This window comes from Aquarana catesbeiana, linkage group LG07 (genome assembly GCF_042186555.1).
Source record: "Aquarana catesbeiana isolate 2022-GZ linkage group LG07, ASM4218655v1, whole genome shotgun sequence".
In the NCBI taxonomy this organism is placed as follows: domain Eukaryota; kingdom Metazoa; phylum Chordata; class Amphibia; order Anura; family Ranidae; genus Aquarana; species Aquarana catesbeiana.
This window is the reverse complement of record NC_133330.1, coordinates 249948168-249966953: the sequence shown is the minus strand read 5'-3', so window position 1 is coordinate 249966953 and position 18786 is coordinate 249948168. Positions and strand designations below refer to the sequence as shown.

At 41.1% G+C, this 18786-nt stretch overlaps 1 protein-coding gene across 1 annotated transcript in view; it reads right to left on the bottom strand.

Annotated features, from left to right (window-relative positions):
* Positions 1-18786, bottom strand: part of LOC141103514 (uncharacterized) — a 693174-nt gene that overhangs the window by 572177 nt on the left and 102211 nt on the right. The window contains exon 3 of the mRNA XM_073593189.1: positions 15485-15532. Coding sequence (XP_073449290.1) covers positions 15485-15532 — 48 coding nt within the window. The remainder of the gene's footprint in view (positions 1-15484; positions 15533-18786) is intronic.

Below are 18786 nucleotides of genomic sequence, written 5' to 3'. Positions count from 1 at the left end.
AGATCTTTTGCTTACATAGGCTACCCAAGGTGATTGTCTTGGACAGGGGTAGTCAGTTTGTGTCCCGGTTCTGGCGAGCCTTTTGTGTACAGTTAGGAATTCAGCTTGTTTTCTCCTCTGCGTATCACCCGCAGTCTAATGGGGCCGCAGAACGAGCCAAACAGTCCTTGGAGCAATTCCTACGTTGTTATATTTCTGACCATCATAACAACTGGTCAGACTCATTACTGTGGGCAGAGTTTGCTCACAACAGTGCCTTGAATTCTGCTTCCCGATTGTCCTCATTTGTGGCGAATTATGGTTTCCAACCTTCCATGTTGCCTGACTCGTTTGTTCCACAGAGTATTCCTGAGTTAGAGGAGCATCTCCATGGTCTTCATTCCACTTGGGCACAAGTCCAGGAGGCTTTGTGACATGCTAATGATAAGTACAGACTCCATGCTGACCACAGACGCTTGCCTTCACCTTTTTACCAGGTTGGGGACAGGGTCTGGCTGTCATCTCGCAACCTCCAACTTTGTGTTCCCTCACTGAAGTTCGCACCTCGGTTTATTGGGCCTTTCCAAATTCTTCACAGGATTAACCCAGTGGCTTACGCATTAGACCTTTCTAATATGCGTATTTCAAATGTATTTCATGTCTCCTTATTAAAACCTTTGGTCTGCAACCGCTTTACCACCTCGGTGCCACGTCCTCAACCTGTACAGGTTGAGAACCATGAGGCGTATGAAGTACAGTCCATTGTTGACTTCCATAGGTTCCGTGGGCCCATACTGTATCTGGTGCATTGGAAAGGGTACGGTCCAGAGGAACGCTCTTGGGTCTCATCCTCAGACAAACATGCCCTTGCCCTCCTCCGTGATTTCCATAGATATTTTTCCGTCAAGCCTGGTGGTCATCCAAGTGGGAGGGGTCATTGAGGGGGTACTGTCAGGGCTGGGCTCAGCCCTTCCTTCTCAGAGCTGGCCACTCAGCTGTCAGATAATTGCCAGGTCCTATCTCTCCACAGTTACTGAGTTGTTGACGATATTCTGCTCGTCAGTCCTGCCTACTTAAGCCGTTCAGCCCAGTGGATCTCTACCTTTGCCTTGGTCAACATCACAGAACCTATCTCCTGCGATCCTGTTCAAGACTTGCTTTGCTGACATCTCTTCTGGCTCCAGATCCTGCTTGCTGTTCCACTACATTGATCCCTGACTTCTGGTTTGGCTGACTATACATTCTGATTACTGAACTTTGGCTATGTTTTGACTACGTTGGTTCTTTACTTTTATTATTAAACAAGTGTGATTTAACTGTACTTTTGTTTTGGCCCAATTTTATGGTTTCTGACAAGCTATCTGCTCGGGGAGCTGAATGAACTGAACCATTGGCGATATTCGATGGCTCAGTTCTTAGTGCAGAGGTGGCGGGGGACAGATGCAGCATTGGTCCGATGCTGCATCCACCAAGGTTTTTTTTTTTCTTAATGGTTGAACTAGAGAGAAGTGTCTTTTTTCAACCAGACTAAGGGGGTGTGACATTGGTCTCCCCTTGGAGATTGAGAAAGTGATTTAGAACACTTCCTTTCCTGCAGCCTCAGCTGAATGAACATGAAGAGTTCTGTACAAAGCTTCTTTTCATTTATAAATTGAAGCATATGCTTCAGTTATGAATGAGCACAGGAGCGATCAGTACCAACTGCTCACTGTGTTCATTTATGATGTGTTTTTTGCCCCCCTACTCTCCATCCCAACACTGATCCCCCTGTGCCCTTGCAGCAGCTGGTAAGAGAGATGAGGAGAAGCCAGCAGTACTGTGTGTGTGTGTGTGTGTGTGTGTGTGGGGGGGTTGGCAGACAGGTGATATTATGAAATTAGAGCCAGGGGGGTGAATTGGATCATGGAAGGGGTCATTGGAGCAGGGGGGGGGGACGCAGTCAATATAACTGATCACCCTGCAGCAACTGAAAGCTGGCAGGAGGGAGAGGAGGAAAAGCCAGCTGCACTGTGTGGAGGGGGGGTGCAATGGGATGTTGAACTTACCCCATTAAATGATTAGATGTATATTAGAGGAGTCAGTGGTAAGTGATGCAAGTAGGGAGGAGGAAGTAGGAGGAGGAGGAGGCCAAGTAGGAGGGAACCCAATAATTATTCAGCCAGTGCTCTAATTTATTAATTTAGGTCCATAGACATGTCCTCTCATGGGCGTGTACTTATACAGGTATAGACGTGAATTATTTTTTTATGGCTTTGTACACAGCACTGCTGTGCTGATCTTCACACAGCTGTGTGCATTGTGTCAGACAACAATGCATCTGTGTTCAGATCCATAACAAAAATTTGATTGTTTGTACTCCCATGTACAACTAGCCTAAATGTTTAAAAAGCGTAGCTGCTTTTGAAAAAGTAACCACTACCAGTGGATAAGGAATATCTGTGTGTGTTTGTGTGTGTGTGTGTGTGTGTGTGTGTGTGTGTATATATATTACACACAAAAAAAAAATCTATATTAGCACTTTGTTGGACAGAATAGGCAAAGAATACAAATTTGGATCTCATTAAGAGCCAGAGAGTTTACATTTACAAGAAAAAAAAAAAACTAAAACCTTTGCAGCCATAAAATTATCTTACTACCTCGCTTTTTAAGATCATGTTTTTTTTTTTCAGTAGAAAATTTATATACTGTAACTTAAACAGAGACAAGAGGATTGAAAACACAAAATTGCTATTTTTATTATAATGTGCCCTTTTGGGGTTATGCAATAAACTTCACATCACTGACACTAATTATTTTGGCATCTTATTGGAAGTTGAGATTGAAAAAATAAAAGCAGAAATCCAAGAGAAAAGCAAGTTCTTGGCTTAGTTTTCCTTCCCTGCACAGTTTTATTTACAGCTAAATTAAAAGCTGGATGTCAGATCTGGGTCCTTCAGAACAAAATCTTAATAATTAACTGGCAAAACTGAACATGATCGTTTCTGACACACCTACACTGGTAATTATTGCTTTCAGGCCATTCACTAATGAAATTAATGTATTCATTGCCCTAACACATTAACATAACTTATACACAGTGCCCCACATTTTGCGAACACTACAGGAAAAGAAAGCTTAACAGTAAAATCCCATTTAAATACAGTAGAAAAAAAAAAATACATAATTCTTATTAGAAGAGGAAGTAGAATATGCTTTAGGTTTAATATCACATCTAGGCAAATGGCAACTGTAAGAGTAGGTTATCATGACACCTAGTTGTGATCGACTGGTAATATATATATTTATATTTATTTATTTTTTTACACATGAACGCCAAAGGGCAACATTTAGATAGAAAAAAAATTTAAAAAATTGTTAAGGACAACTAGGCTTCTATTCAGAAACCATGAAAATCTAGGAGGGCTCATTGTGCTGTATATTTTACCACACATTACAGCAATGCATGCCACTCTGTAGGTAATAACCAACCCAACACATGGCATACAACGTATACAATTGTGTTGATATTTTTCTTTCCATATCCATGGACTGGCAGCCCATTCTAAATTAATATGCTGAAGCAATGCAGGGTAACACACAATATATCACATGTGAATATAGTAATGCACCGCAACAGAAAGGATCAGTATGAAAGGGATTTTATTGGCATGCTTTCTCTTACCTACCATTTTTTTCTTCACTGATCAGAACTATGATTGTTCTATTGTAATAGATAAGAGTAGACAGAAATGTGTCCTTTGTAAGCAAAGCCATCTACAGTAATTGGGGTCTGAATCTTTGGCGAGTCAATTTTTCTTATTGTGCTTATTGTCTCTAGAATGTATTCTTTAACTAGGGTTGGACAAGGAAACCTGGTGGAAAGAAACTGAGGCTTTCATTGAGGACCTCCTAGGAATTCTAGGTGTCCAGCAGTCTCTAGTTGCAGAAAATAAATTAAAAAAAAATAATTTCATCAAGTCAGAATTTATGATCTGAATTCTGGTCCTGGAAAGAGACTCAAAATGACTTAAGCCATTAAAGTGGTTTGAAGGTTTTTTTATTATAATGCATAATATGCATTAAACCTTCAGTGTGTAGCAGCCCATCTAATACTTACCTGAGCCCATCTCGATCCAGCTATGTTGCACGAGAGTCTGGGCTGCCTGGTACTCTCTCCTCATTGGCTGAGACAGCAGTGGGGTGTCATTGGCTCCCGTTGCTGCCAATCAAAATCAGTGAGCCAATGGGGAGAGAGAGGGGGCAGGGCAGAACCATGGCTCCATGTCTGAATGGATACACCGAGCAGGGGCTCGGCTCGGGTGCCCCCATAGCAAGCTGCTTGCTGTGGGGGCACTCGTTAGGAGGGAGGGGTCAGGAGTGCTAGCGAGGGACCCAAGAGGAGGATCTGGGCTGCTCTGTGCAAAATCAAAAGCAGGCAAGTATAACTAGATTAGACCATGGTATCACTTTAAATCAGCATGCCAGCCAGACAAGTCCAGCTTTCTTTTAAAGTGTCATGTTCATGGGGTAGGTTTGGCTGTTCAGAAACCTTCATTTAGCAGTATAAAGTAGACATGTGGCCAAGCTATATGCATTTAGCTCTCACTTTGCACTCCAAAATCGGTGTTCAAATCTTAATACTCTCTAAACCTGTTTAGGTTATAACAAATCTTTTATAAATCAAGTGCAATATTTATTTGCATAAGGGTATTTGCATTAGGAAAAACCCTTTGCCAGTAGGGATGGGCAAACGGTTCGGCCCGAGCTTAAGTTCATAAGTTGTATAAATGTTAAAAAGGTAACAACTGCACAGTCAATAGTTCTTGAATCCTTAATGGGTAGAATTATCAAATGCTTTCATATCATAACAGATGTATAAATGGTTCACAACATCAAATAGCTCAATACATACACTATGCTACAATGCTACACATAGTGTATGGTCCCTCATCACAATTTCTCACACCAGGTGAGCCCGGCAGTACTGGTTTGCCGTGTCCGCTGTCTGTGGTGGTTGCTGCTTATGGACGCGCCCTCTCGGCTGCCGTTACTGATCTTTCGGCTGGCCTGCTGACCTGGACATCATGTGGTCTGGTGCTCATACCTCCTAAGTTTATATGCCCTACCCGGGTTTCTTGGGTGGAATTTTACCAATATTCCCCCAACTTTGATATTGAGTATCTAAACATTTCTATTGCAGACAATTCACATATCTGCTCCTGAAGAGCGGTTTTAATCCACAAAACGTGTCAAGCTATTTGATGTTGTGAACCATTTATACATCTATTATGATATGAAAGCATTTGATAATTCTACCCATTAAGGATTCAAGAACTATTGACCGTGCAGTTGTTACCTTTTTAACGTTTATACAACTTATGAACACTGGTGGACCCCTAAAATTTTACCATTATTGTACATGATTGTAAACCTGTTATTACTAGTTTTTGCCAGTGTAGATTGTGGCGCCTAGTTACGGGTGCATCTTCAGATTTGTGCAATTCTATGTGTTTGTTAAAAATTGTTTAATATTGCATAAGAACATGTTTACTTCCCACCATTTTGTTCTTTTTGTCACCACGAGCTTCATATAAAGTCCCACCCTCCTTGCTACACTTTGCTGCCTTTGGCCGCATTAGTGTTTGTTTTTCGTCATAGTTGACAGGGATGGAGGCACATGGCTTTACCCAGCCATGGCCTCATTTAAAGTCCCATTCTCCCAATTTCCCCCCTTCATTTTATTTCTAAAGGAAAAATTGTCATTTAAAACTGATCGTGGCTGTAATGAATTTTCGAGTCTCAGCAATATAGATAAAACTCCTTGAAAAAAAGAGCATGAGATCACCCCCCCCCCCCATTCCATTACCAGGCCCTTTGGGACTGGTATGAATATTAAGGGGAACCCTGAATCAAAATTTTTAAAGATAAAAATTGCGTGGAGGTCCCCCTAAAATCCATACCAGGCCCTTCGGGTCTGATATGAAAATTAAGGGGAACCCTGCGCCAAAATAAAAAAAAAATGGCGTAAGGGTCCCCCCAAAATCCATACCAGACCCTTATCCAAACACGCAACCTGGCAGGTTGCAGGAAAAGAGGGGGGAGGTGAGAAAGCCCTCCCTCCTGAACCGTACCAGGCCACATGCCCTCAACATGGGGAGGGTGTTGATGGGGACAAGGGCCTCATCCCCACAACCCTTGCCCGGTGGTTGTGGGGGTCTGCGGGCGGGGGGGCTTATTGTAATCTGGAAGCCCCCTTTAACAAGGGGACCCCCAGATCCCGGCCCCCCCGTGTGAAACGGTAACGGGATGCAAATGTACCCCTACCATTTCACAAAAAAGAGTGTCAAAATGTTAAAAACGACAAAACACAGCTTGGGGACAAGTCCTTTATTAAAAAATAAAAAGAATGAAAATGTCCCACAATGTCCATTCATCATCTTCTTCACGCCGTGATGGACCAAAAAAGAAAAAAAAAAATCTGCCATCGATCCTCCTCTATGGGTGGCTCCCGCCATGTGACGCTTCTTTGCGGATGACAGTCCTTATATAACTGAGGGCGGGGCCACCCGGTGATGTACCCGGGTGACCCCGCCCCCTCTGACACCACAGGGACTTTCCCACAGCTTCCCCGTGGCGTCAAAGGGGAGCAGGTCACCCGTTTACGTAACCGGTTGGCCTCGCCCCCTCTGACGCCATGGGGAAGCCATGGAAAAGTCCCCATGGCATCAGAGGGGGTGGGGTCACCTGGGTACGTCACAAGGTGGCCCCGTCCTCAGTTATATAATTGTCAAAGGCAATGAAGTGTTACAAAGCGGGTGCCTCCCATAGAGGTGGATTGGTGTTGGGTTTTTATTTCTTTTTCGGTCCGTTGGCAGAGCGATATAAAAAAAATGAATGGACATTGTGGGACATTTTTATTTTTTAATTTTTTAATAAAGGACTTGTCCCCAAGCTGTGTCTTGTCGTTTTTAAAATTTTGACACTTTTTTTGTGAAATGGTAGGGGTACATTTGTACCCAGTTACCATTTCACACAGGGGGGGCCGGGATCTGGGGGCTCCCTTGTTAAAGGGGGCTTCCAGATTACGATAAGCCCCCCCACCCGCAGACCCCCACAACCACCGGGCAAGGGTTGTGGCCTTGTCCCCATCAACATAGGGACAAGGTGTTTTGGGGGGCTACACCAAAGCACCCTCCCCATGTTGAGGGCATGTGGCCTGGTACGGCTCCAGAGGGGGGGCGCTCTCTCGTCCCCCCCTCTCCGTGCTTGGATAAGGGTCTAGTATGGATTTTGGGGGAGACCCCTACGCCATTTTTTTAACATTTTGGAGCAGGGTTCCTCTTAAAATCCATACCAGACCTGAAGGATCTGGTATGGATTTTGGGAGGGGGCCCTATGCCATTTTTTTTATTTTGGTTCGGGGTTCCCCTTAATATTCATACCAGACCCAAAGGGCCTGGAAAACGACTGGGGGGGATCCCATGCTCTTTTTTTTCAATGAGTTTTATCTATATTGCTGAGACCCGACAATTCGTTACAGCTGCGATCAGTTTTAAATGACAATTTTTCCTTTAGAAACGTCATTTTGCTGTGGTACTGTTTTAAACGCAGGAAAAATGCTCCAACTTTACAGGCATACTATAGACACCCACCAGGCACGATATTTAAAGTAATATTTCATTTTTATTGTTTCACTTTAACCCCTTACCACCGACCGTACGCACATCTGAGTACTCGGCTTTCGGGGGTTATACCGGGATGATGCCCGCAGCTGCAGGCATCATCCCAGTACCGTTGTTTCGAGCGGGCGATCGGCTACCCGTATATAACAACTGATGCGGCTAAAAGCCGCTCGGCTGTTATACCAGAGGAGCGGGAGGAGACATCCCCCCCTCCCGCCGCTCTTACCGGGCCTCCCGTGCGATCGGGAGGCCCGGTGTCCAATCATCTGCCTCCGGCGGCTGTGGGCAGGCTGGAACGAAGCTGTGGGCGGCTTCGTTCCAGCCTTCTCAATGTAAACGCGTAAGCGACGTCATGACGTCACTTCCCGTTTACTCGGCTGCCAATGGCGCCGAATTTAAATAAAATACACAGTATTCAGAATCGCCGTTTTCGGCGATCTGAATACTTTGAAGTGTAAAAGGAGGGATGGGGGGTCTTTTAGACCCCCCATCCCTCCATAAAGAGTACCTGTCACCACCTATTACTGTCACAAGGGATGTTTACATTCCTTGTGACAGCAATAAAAGTAAAAAAAAAACATTTTTTTTAAACACAATTTTTAAGTATAAAAATAAATAAATATAAAAAAAAAAAATTTTTAAAGCGCCCCCGTCCCCATCTCCATTTTATTCTCTAGATTCTCTGCTGAAAAAATATATATAATGTTTGGGGGTTCTAAGTAATTTTCTAGCAAAAAATATGGATTTTAACTTGTAAACACCAAATTTCAAAAATAGGCTTAGTCATGAAAGGGTTTAAGCATTAAAAAAAAAAAAATCACTGCTCCCGCAAAAATGGCCGTTTTTAAAAAAAAATGTTTGCATCGATACATGTCCCCTGGGGCAGGACCCAGATCCCCAAACACTTTTTAGGACAATAACTTGCATATAAGCCTTTAAAAATTAGCACTTTTGATTATTCATGTTTGTGTCCCATAGACTTTAACGGTGTTTGTGTGTTCTGCCGAATTTTTTGCCTGTTTGGTATGTTCTGGTGCGAACCGAACCGGGGGGTGTTCGGCTCATCCCTAATTGCCAGGATATTCAGAATTGTTTACATCTTCCCAACAAGAACTGTGGAGCAATTCATCCTTAATCTTTACAGGGAAAGTACTGAAATCATTCAAGTTGTTCTCATAGGAGCTCAGATCATCCTGCTCCCCCCCCCCCCCCCCCAACAGTGACTCAACAGCCTTTCAGTCTGTCACCCAATATAAAAAGAACAGATGTTCTCTTGGCAGCTCACCCCTCTCACAACTTGAATTACTTTGCCACTTTTCATGTGAAGATTGCAGATAAATGATTCCACTGTGCTTGCAGCCAGGGCTGCTGATAATGCAATACAACCGGCCCTCCTGTAGGGGGCCAGAGCCTCATCTCCCGCTTTCTCCCTCCCGTCTGCTGTGCAGGGACCAATGCTACTTACTTGCCCACAGTTTTTGTCCCATACTGGCTTTGTTCTCGGGCTGTGTCCCGATTTTGGAGCAGCAGGCACAGCTGCAGAGTCTCTCTACCTTTGCCATTTACACTGCCGGGTCCTGAACCCCCCCTCCCCTCCTCTTGTGGATCGGCAGAGTTAACTCTTGCAAAGATTAAAGATTGAGGTAAGAAGTTCTGTGCCTGTTCCTCCCAGAGTTCTAAGGGGGGGCATGAAGCTGCAGAAAGTTCAGGATTCAGAAAGGGCAAGAATGTGCCAGGAGCCAGCATAGAACATTAGGTAGACACTGGCTACTTCTGCAGTGCTGGAGCCATAGGCCAGTGAATACACTTCTTTGCACCAGCCATTTCTATATGCCACCCCTGAGGCCCCATTCACACTTAGCGTAGCAGGAACGCATGTTCCGGCTGACATTTTTTAGCCTGTTTTTCACACATAGGACAAACGCACCATATTTCGGAAATGCAAAGTGTGAATGGGGCCTAGGGCAGCAGAGCCATGGATTTACCACCTTTCCTGGCTGCGCACCCAAATCCTAAAAATACAGTCAGACAGGGCTGTATACATGCTGTGGCTGCAAAGTTTTTCTGCACAGCTGCGGCATTTTTAGGCCTCATGCACACGGACGTTTTTACAGCCGCTTTATTGAGCGTTTTTTGCAGCTTAAAAACTCCTGTCTATGTTAGTATATGGCTTCATGCCCACCTAGGCGTTTATGAGCTGCAAATGACATAGGTGTTTTTAAGTTGTAAAAAAAAAAAACTCAGGACCAGTGGGTTCTGAGAGACGTTTTTCAGGTTTAAAAACGCTCTAACGCTGATAAACGCTCAAAAATGTCCCTCACCAACGTTTAACGTTTTTGATCCATTGAAAAAAAAAAAAAAAAAAAAAAAAAAAGCTAAAAAAACGCTTACGCGGAAAAACGCTAAAAACACTAATAAACGCTATTGCAAAAAATGTTGAAAAAAGTTAAAAAAAAACTCACTGCAAAGCTACTGGCGTTTTCATAATGTTATTTTAACGTCCCATGTGCATGAGGCCTTAAACACAGGCTGCAGAGTGTGGAAGGCAGCACCACCTATCAAACTCCCTGTTGAGTTTAACGGGACTGCTCTGCAACTGCAAGCCAAACACTTGGCTCACAGTTGCAGTGCGATCTCACAATGTAAAATTACCATTCGGCAATTTTAAAAATGTATAACAAAAATCAGGTGGTGGCTATAGAACGGGTATAATTTCTGCCATGGCTGGCCTGTCAGGTAGGCTATACGGGGCCCCGTAATTTCTAACAGCAGCACTGCTTGCAGCTACAGAGGTCATTGTGACTTGTTCTAAAGCTTATTTAGTGGTTGATAAGAATATGTAAATATTGTAATGTCCATAGATTGGCATGGGAGTTATAATATCCCACTACCCAGCTCTCAGCATCCTACAAATGCCTATTGAAGTCTCCTACATACAAACAAGGAACGGAAAGAGACCAAGCAATTATTGGTTAAGAATAAGGCCCCTTTCACATGACTGGCCCGCGAAGATCTGCCTGTCCCCTTTTTTAGGCGGATCTGAGTGGGCCACCCATTGACTTGTATGGGCAGGCAGATGCCAGCAGAGAGGTGTCTGACGACACCGCCTGCCATCCAAAAAGATCCGTCCAGCGGATCGGATGAAAACAGACATATGCTGTCCATTTTCATCCGATCTTCCCATGCGAACAGCGGTGCTCTGACAGGTCCGTTCCTGCATAGTGAGCAGAGACAGACCTATCATCCGACTGCTCAGCGGGGATCAATGGAGCGATCCCCTGCTGAGCTAGCGGAGTCCACTAAGCGGATCCGCCCAGTGTGAAAGGGGCCTAACAGTTCACTCTGCAAAGCTTTTGGTCTTGTCATGACGTATTTGGTATATCTACAATGAAACTCCAAAAAAATCTGGATAGAATAGATGTTAGAAATGATTTCAGGAGTGTAACAATGCTCGGGTGTACTGAGAAATGTAAGAAAAAATAAACCTCGAGGCACTTACGGTAATTAGTATTGCATGTAAAATGAAATCTTGACAATGCCATAATCATTAATCACTAAGCAAAACTTTTGCGATATAGATATTACAGTAGGTGAACAAATTGCTTTAAACATTGTGAGTTTATTGAAGTTGCAATATATACAGTACTGTATCATTTACCATATATACATCTAATAAACACAACTATTTTAACACATTGCTTACATTAAAACTCCAGGAATTCAGCTTCTAAAATGTGCTGGCTTACAATGGGTTAAGTCCAATAAGATGCATGCTACCTCATGGACCTTCTCCAATTTACAACTGACCATTTTACTGGGTGCTGGGAGTACAGCTAGACTCCACTTTGACAGGAGAGATTCTGCTTTCTCAAACAGCAGCTGTTCTGCCTATTGCTCCCCTCTGCTGTACATTCACAGAAGACTTTACATTATACAAAGCTCTATGATTGGGTAAGAGCAGGGGAGGGGTGGGAAGAGCAGCTACACGAAGCTCTGCAGATGCTTAGACCCTAAAGTCCAGCATCAGAGCACCAGATGTATTGTGATTACTGAGTGCTGTGAGTACAGAGAAGATGTGCATTGTAAATTAAAGAGAGAAGTTCACCCTATTGGCCTTATAGTAAGCCAGCACATTTTAGAAAGTGGCTAAATTCTTGGGAATTTAGTTTTAAGCAATTCTTTATGCCTGGAAGTTTAAATATGTAATCTAATTAGAACATAATATTTTTCTCTCTGCACATGTGAAGCTAAGGTTTCCTGTACAAAGTCTAGGTGATTAGCTCTGTGCCACTCCTTACAGATATGTCTGCCAAAAGTCTTATTTATGGCCTTCATCAACCCATCAGTTTTGCTTAGTTAGACAATTAAAAAGACTTTATATCCATCTATAAATTCACGTTATACATGCAATGAACAATTACCTAGTATATCATTTATGGTAAATGTTAGAATATGTATTTCCTTTGGCTGTAAAAAAGCCGATGCCAAAATGTCAGTTAGTAAGCCTCCCTATTAAAAATACCTGTGATAACCCCCTTGAAGTCGACGTAACACACATATGCAGCCCCACCGCAAAGGGCTTTTTTCTGTGGCGCTGCATATATGCGCATGTGTCTCACTGAGATTTTGGGTCACTCGATCTCTGTGGTAGCCTCTGATTGGCTACCACAGTGATCAGTTATTGTGAAGCCCGCCCCTGTGTTTCTCTCTCTGAATGGAGAAGAGAGATATATTACATCTTTCTCTCTCCTTGCATAGAGAAAAAAAAATCAAGCATTTAAAAAAAAATAAAAATAAAAAAAATGCCTAGATCAAGGTTTGATTAGGTTTGGTCAGTCTCAGGGCTAGTGATTGGGTCAAGTAAGGGTCACAGGTCAGGGCCAGTATATTTTGGGCAGGTTCTTTTTAAATTAGTATCAATGTCAGTTAATGTCTAAAGTTTTAGGTATGACAAAAAAAAAACCAACAGCAAAATGCGCACTATTGTTTCTGGGCTGTACTACAGGTACATACAACAAATACCATACAAATGTGGTATCGCTGCAATTGTCAGGAGCAGGACAATTTATTTTGGGTAATTCTTTGGTGGTAGGTAATGATAGTAACAAGAAATATACAGCTACATTTTTTTTAAATATATATATATATTTTTTTTTTATTTATTTATTTATTTTACTATTTTGGGTCAGTTTTCCTTAGAAAATAAAAAAAAAATAAAAATCAGAAGATATCCATAACTATTTACCACCTAATGAAAGCCAAATATGTCCTGAATAAAACAAGGTATAATCCACCTGGATGCACAAAGTAGTTGTGATCTGTAGGCTTTTACTAACACATGTCAAAGTTGCAAAATTGTGCTTAGGCATTAAGATTTGTTTTACTCTTAGGCACGAAGGGTTTAAAAACAAACAAAAAAAAATGTTTAGAGCATGGTTCACAGGTTTATAAATAGTATTTTATGTGATATTGTGAGATCATTAATAAAATCAAGTATTCTAAAATACATACTAAAAAATGCCAACATTACTAAACTAAAGACAAAGCATATTTTAGTGAGGGCATATTTTTGCTATTATTGCAGTTTTACCTCAAAACATAAATGCACTGTCACCACTTTTATATGTGTGTTCTCACATATTTATGTTGTTGTGTTACATATAGATGTGTAAATTAGCACCAAAAAAGAGCAATATATTTAACCACAATTACAGGGCCTTGAAAAAGTATTCACACCCCTTGAAGTTTTCCACATTTTGTCATGTTACAACCAAAAACGTACATTATTTTATTGGGATTTTATGTGATAGACCAACACCAAGTGGTACATAATTGTGAAGTGAAAGGAGAATGATAAATACTTTTCAATTTTTTTTACAAATAAATACCTGAAAAGTATGGCGTGCATTTGTATTCAGCCCCTTTACTCGGATACCCCCAACTAAAATCTAGTGGAATCAAATCCCTTTAGAAGTCACTTAATTAGTAAATAGAGTCCACCTGTGTGTAATTTGATCTCAGTATAAATACAGCTGTTCTGTAAAGCCCTAAGAGGTTTGTTAGAGAACCTTAGTGAACAAACAGCATCATGAAGGCCAAGGAACACACCAGACAGGTCAAGGATAAAGTTGTGGAAAAGTTTAAAGCAGGGTAGGTTATAAAAAATATCCCAACTTTGAACATCTTATGGAGCACTGTTCAATCCATCATCCAAAAATGTAGTATGGCACAACTGCAAACCTACTAAGACATGGCCTTCCACATAAACTGACAGACCAGTCAAGGAGAGCATTTATCAGAGAAGCAGCCAAGAGGCCCATGGTAACTCTGGAGGAGCTTCAGAGATCCACAGCTCAGGTGGGAGAATCTGTTCACAGGACAACTATTAATCATGCATTACACACATCTGGCCTTTATGGAAGAGTGGCAAGAGAAAGAAATTGTTGGAAGAAAGCCATAAGAAGCCCTGTTTGCAGTTTGTGAGAAGCCATGCGGGGGGACACAGCAAACATGTGGAAGAAGGTGCTCTGGTCAGATGAGACTAAAATTTAACTTTTTGACCTAAAAGCAAAATGCTATATGTGGCAGAAAACATACACTTCACATCACCCTGAACACACCATCCCCACTGTCAAACATTGTGGTGGCAGCATCATGTTGTGGGGATGCTTTCCTTCAGGAGGGGCAGGGAAGCTGGTCAACGTTGATGGGAAGATGGATGGAGCCAAAGAGTCTGCAAAAGTCTTGAGACTGGGGCGGAGGTTCACCTTCCAGCAGGACAACGACCCTAAACATACAGCCAGAGCTACAGACTGGTTTAGATCAATGCATATAAAAGGTTTTAGAATGGCCCAGTCAAAGTCCAGACCTAAATCCAATTGAGAATCTGTGGAAAGACTTGAAAATTGGTATTCACAGATGCTCTCCCATTCAATCTGATAGAGCTTGAGCTATTTTGCAAAGAAGAATGGGCAAAAATGTCCCTCTCTAGATGTGCAAAGCTGGTAGAGACATACCCAAAAAGACTTGCAGCTTTTATTGAATTGAAAGGTGGTTCTACAAAGTACTGACTCGGGGCTGAATACAAATGCACGCCAAACTTTTCAGATATTGTAAAACATTTTGAAAACCATTTACTGTTTTCCTTCCACTTCACAATTATGTGCCACTTTGGTCTATCACATAAAATACATTTATGTTTTTTGGTTGTACTATGACAAAATGTGGAAAGTGTCAAGGGGTATGAATAACTTTTCAAGGCACTGTAACTTTCCTGAAGAATATAGTACTTAAAGCCTCGTTCTTCTTGCCAACCACCAAAGCTGGGCACTTCATGCAACAAAGCCAGAACTTATACATCGTAGTGCTCAGGGACACTTGAAATGCCAACCAGGTGGAAAATTAGAGACATCTAGTAGATGTTGAAATGGGAATGTTCCCCCAATGCTGCCCTCTTGAGATTGGGGAATCTTAAAGACATACAAAGTGCGCAAAGGCCTAGTGGATTACAGTTATCGTTTATTGGATATAAAAACAAGTGAATTCATACTCACATATGCCAAGCTATGAAAGCGTAGGTTAGTGCCCTATGTTTTTATACCTTGGCCTTTGGGAGTATGCTCTCACTTGTTTTTGTATCCAGTAAACTATAACGGTAATACACTAGGCCTTTGCGCCCTTTGTTTGTGCAATGCTGGACACTGATCATAATCTTTGCTAAAGAGTTCTGGGAAGTGATGCTTAGCATAACAGTATACGCACATACAATGTAAAAACGAATCTAGTTTAAGGCTTTAAACAAATACCGCAATTCAATACAGAGGGAAAAAAAGTTATTTACTTACTTTAGCCGTACATGCACTGCATCGTTGTCGATCTTCATTACCAGAACCCTGTTTGAAGAAACATTTTTTTTAAAACAGATCATGAACAATACAAAAATGTTCATTTTTCTGGCTGGGTAAAATGTGCATTTAGCCAGAGAAATAATAAGAAATGAATGTTTTATTATTTAAAATCTGGTTCACATTTGACAGTTGGCATCTGCTGCCTTTACTATTTCCATTTTCTAAAAATGGTCTGAGACTACTCGAGTCAACATTGTTACACATACAGTTGATTATAGACCAATATTGACAAAGTGAAAAGTGACTCAATACACTCTAGATTGTATTTTGCTTGTGTTCATTCATCTCCAAAACATATACAGTACCTGTAGAGCCTTGATCATATTGGATTTTTGAAAAAAAAAAATGTGTTGTACATTTTCTGCTTATTCTAAATGATTTGTTTGAAATTTCCAGGAGTTTAATAAAATAATAAAAAAGTTGATCCTTGCCAGTGCATAAAACACTATAGTTTTTTTTTAGTAACAGATGTAATCAGACATGTATTAGTGGAATAAAAACCTAGATGTAGCTAGTGCACTACTTGGAAAGATGTTTTAATGTATTGTCAAACACCACCAAAAATGAATGTGTAGCTATTGTTCAACTACCTGTAGCATTCTGAATGTGACCTTTGTTTATCATTTTGAGAAAATAGGAGTTTGCATTAAAATGGAATGATCTGTAACCCAGAGCATCTTGGAATAGAGCTACAGCACATACAGAGAGCCAGCTATAATGGAGCAACATCTGCCAAAGATGTTCTTGAGCAGATCCTACTAGAGTCTTTCCAGGCTCAAAACATTCCCTTTCCAGGGAAAGATTACATGTCAGAGCTGGCTTTAGACCGCTTTCAAAAATTTCAATACAAGAAGAAAATGGCTAAACAAACCCAGGCTGGCTTAGTGGTTATATATGCTTAATGCTGCACCATCAAGAAGGTGGTAAATGAAATGATTTTTTGATATAAGGCATCAAAAAAAAAAAAGTCTTGTGGTATTACTATTTTTAAGATTATTTAATGTGTGTATACTTCAATACAAGAATTTTATATTAACTACTTGACCTCCGGAGGATTTACCCCCTTCATGACAGGGCCATTTTTTGTGATACGGCACTGCGTTATTTCACCCCTGATGACATCTGTAAGATGAAACGCATTTGGCGGAGTTTGGTCACGTGATATTTGCCACGTCAGACGGTTGGCCATCTTACTGGTTGGAAACATTGCTACGGCAAAGAGATTTTACACACGATTTTTACTACTATGTTTGTGAGTATTCTGGCTCTCCTAATAAGTGAGTTCTGTCAGTAATACTGCACTGAAGTTTCTTTTTGCCCATTCCCATATGTTGGTGTGGTGAATTCCTGCCTGAGGTGGATCGCGTCTGGTTTCCAGTGAGAGAAAGGGTATGACTCAAAAGTTTTGGATAAAGAGTTACAAGAAGTTTCACTTTTAAATAGAACAAATTTTTTGGTCCCCCAAAAAACAGATAGGGAGAATAGTAATAATATGTTTGAGTGGTCTTTTTTAACCACTTTTTTTGTCCCAGTATTGGTGGGTAAATAAGATAATCAGAAAACACTGGGAGGTTTTAAAGTGTGATAAAATCCTGGGGCCTAAACTCCCAGATAAGCCAAATGTTCTATATAGAAAAAGTGCTATAGATCCACCTCAGAAAAGTAGTATGTTTGGGAACTTGAAAGGTTTCTTTCCATGCAAGAGATGCACTGTGTGTAAAACTTCTAAAACCATTAAGACCTCACTACCAAGGTTTCTAAAATTACAGCTTTTATTACCTGTGGAACTATAGAGGTTATAAACCCCCTCAGGTGTCTGTGGCCTCCAGTACATTGGGAGGACCACAAGGGCACTTAATGTATGAATAGGGGAACACCTTGCCAATATACGTAAAGGGTTTATTGGTCATAGTGTTTCCAGGTATTTTCGCCAGTATCATAATAGAAACCCTTCCTTACTTGAGGTCATAGCCATAGAAAGGGTCATCGTCATTGCAGAGGGAATAACCTAAAAAGACACATTTCACATAGAGAAATCAGGTGGATATTTGATATCCAATCCTGTAATCCCCTGGTACTCAACGTGGAATGGGATATTAATTGTTATATAGATAATAGATATAGAGTAGTGCCCTCGCATTATGAATTTGATTATTTTTTGGTCTTCCCCACTTTTTTTTCCCAACCTTTTTTCCTTACTGGCTCATCCTTATTAATGTTATTGGATGTATGTTGCCGATATATTGGATCTCTTATGTATTTCCACCTTTTCTATTAACTTTATTGGGGTGGTGGTAGGAGATGGGTGGGCAGGAAAGAGCTTTAACGGTCTGCCTTAACCGCCACTAATGGTCTTCCTACCAGTTATTCTGAATAGAGGACGTTGACTCTCCTTATCTTTCATAAGTATTCTTAGAAATACTAATGATTTTATTTTTATATTTGTATCGTTAATATTTTATAATTCTTGTATGTATTCATTGTTTCCTTTGTAGTTATGATTAATTCGATGTGATAATGTATTTATGAAACATTTAATATCATTAATTGTATATATGCAAATTTTAATAATTTTTTGATTTAGTATTCATGGTTTTCTAGTATTTTGTATGAATATAAGTAAACCATTTTATATTGTTTAAGGTAATTAGTGCTAATATGTTCCATGCATATGGATGACACTAACAGATAAAGCCGGCAATGGCGCTTCCGGTGTCTCTCCTACCAGTGCATGTATAAGAAGTGTGGTGTGTGACGTCCAGATATAGCCTCCGTTCCCAGTCAATGCCTTGTATGGGGAAACGCATCGGGTGGTGCTACAGGTCTTGACGTCACCTTGCATCAGCTGGCTGGCTTGAGCCACGGCTGTTTTGAATGTACTGAACAACGTTTTTTGGATGTTAGTGCCTACGATTTTGAATAAATCTTTTAAAGTGGAGTACGGCACCATGAAGCCTTTTCTTTTTAGCTTATGTAATACCCCATGGTTGGAGATCACTTGGAGAAGGTTTTTCTGCCTTATTTGTGAGAAATGTCGCACTATTGGAGAGTCCGCTATAAGAGAGAGGATCCAGTTACTGGATGAGCCTGTGGATGTGCTTTGCTCAGCTGAGTGATTTGAGATTCAACAATTCTGGTAAGCGGCGCTGATTGATTTGTTTTTTGATGAACAGAACAACTGATCTCCTGAATGTCCGTCATCTTTATTTGCACTGATTGAAGCACTTTATGGACTACAA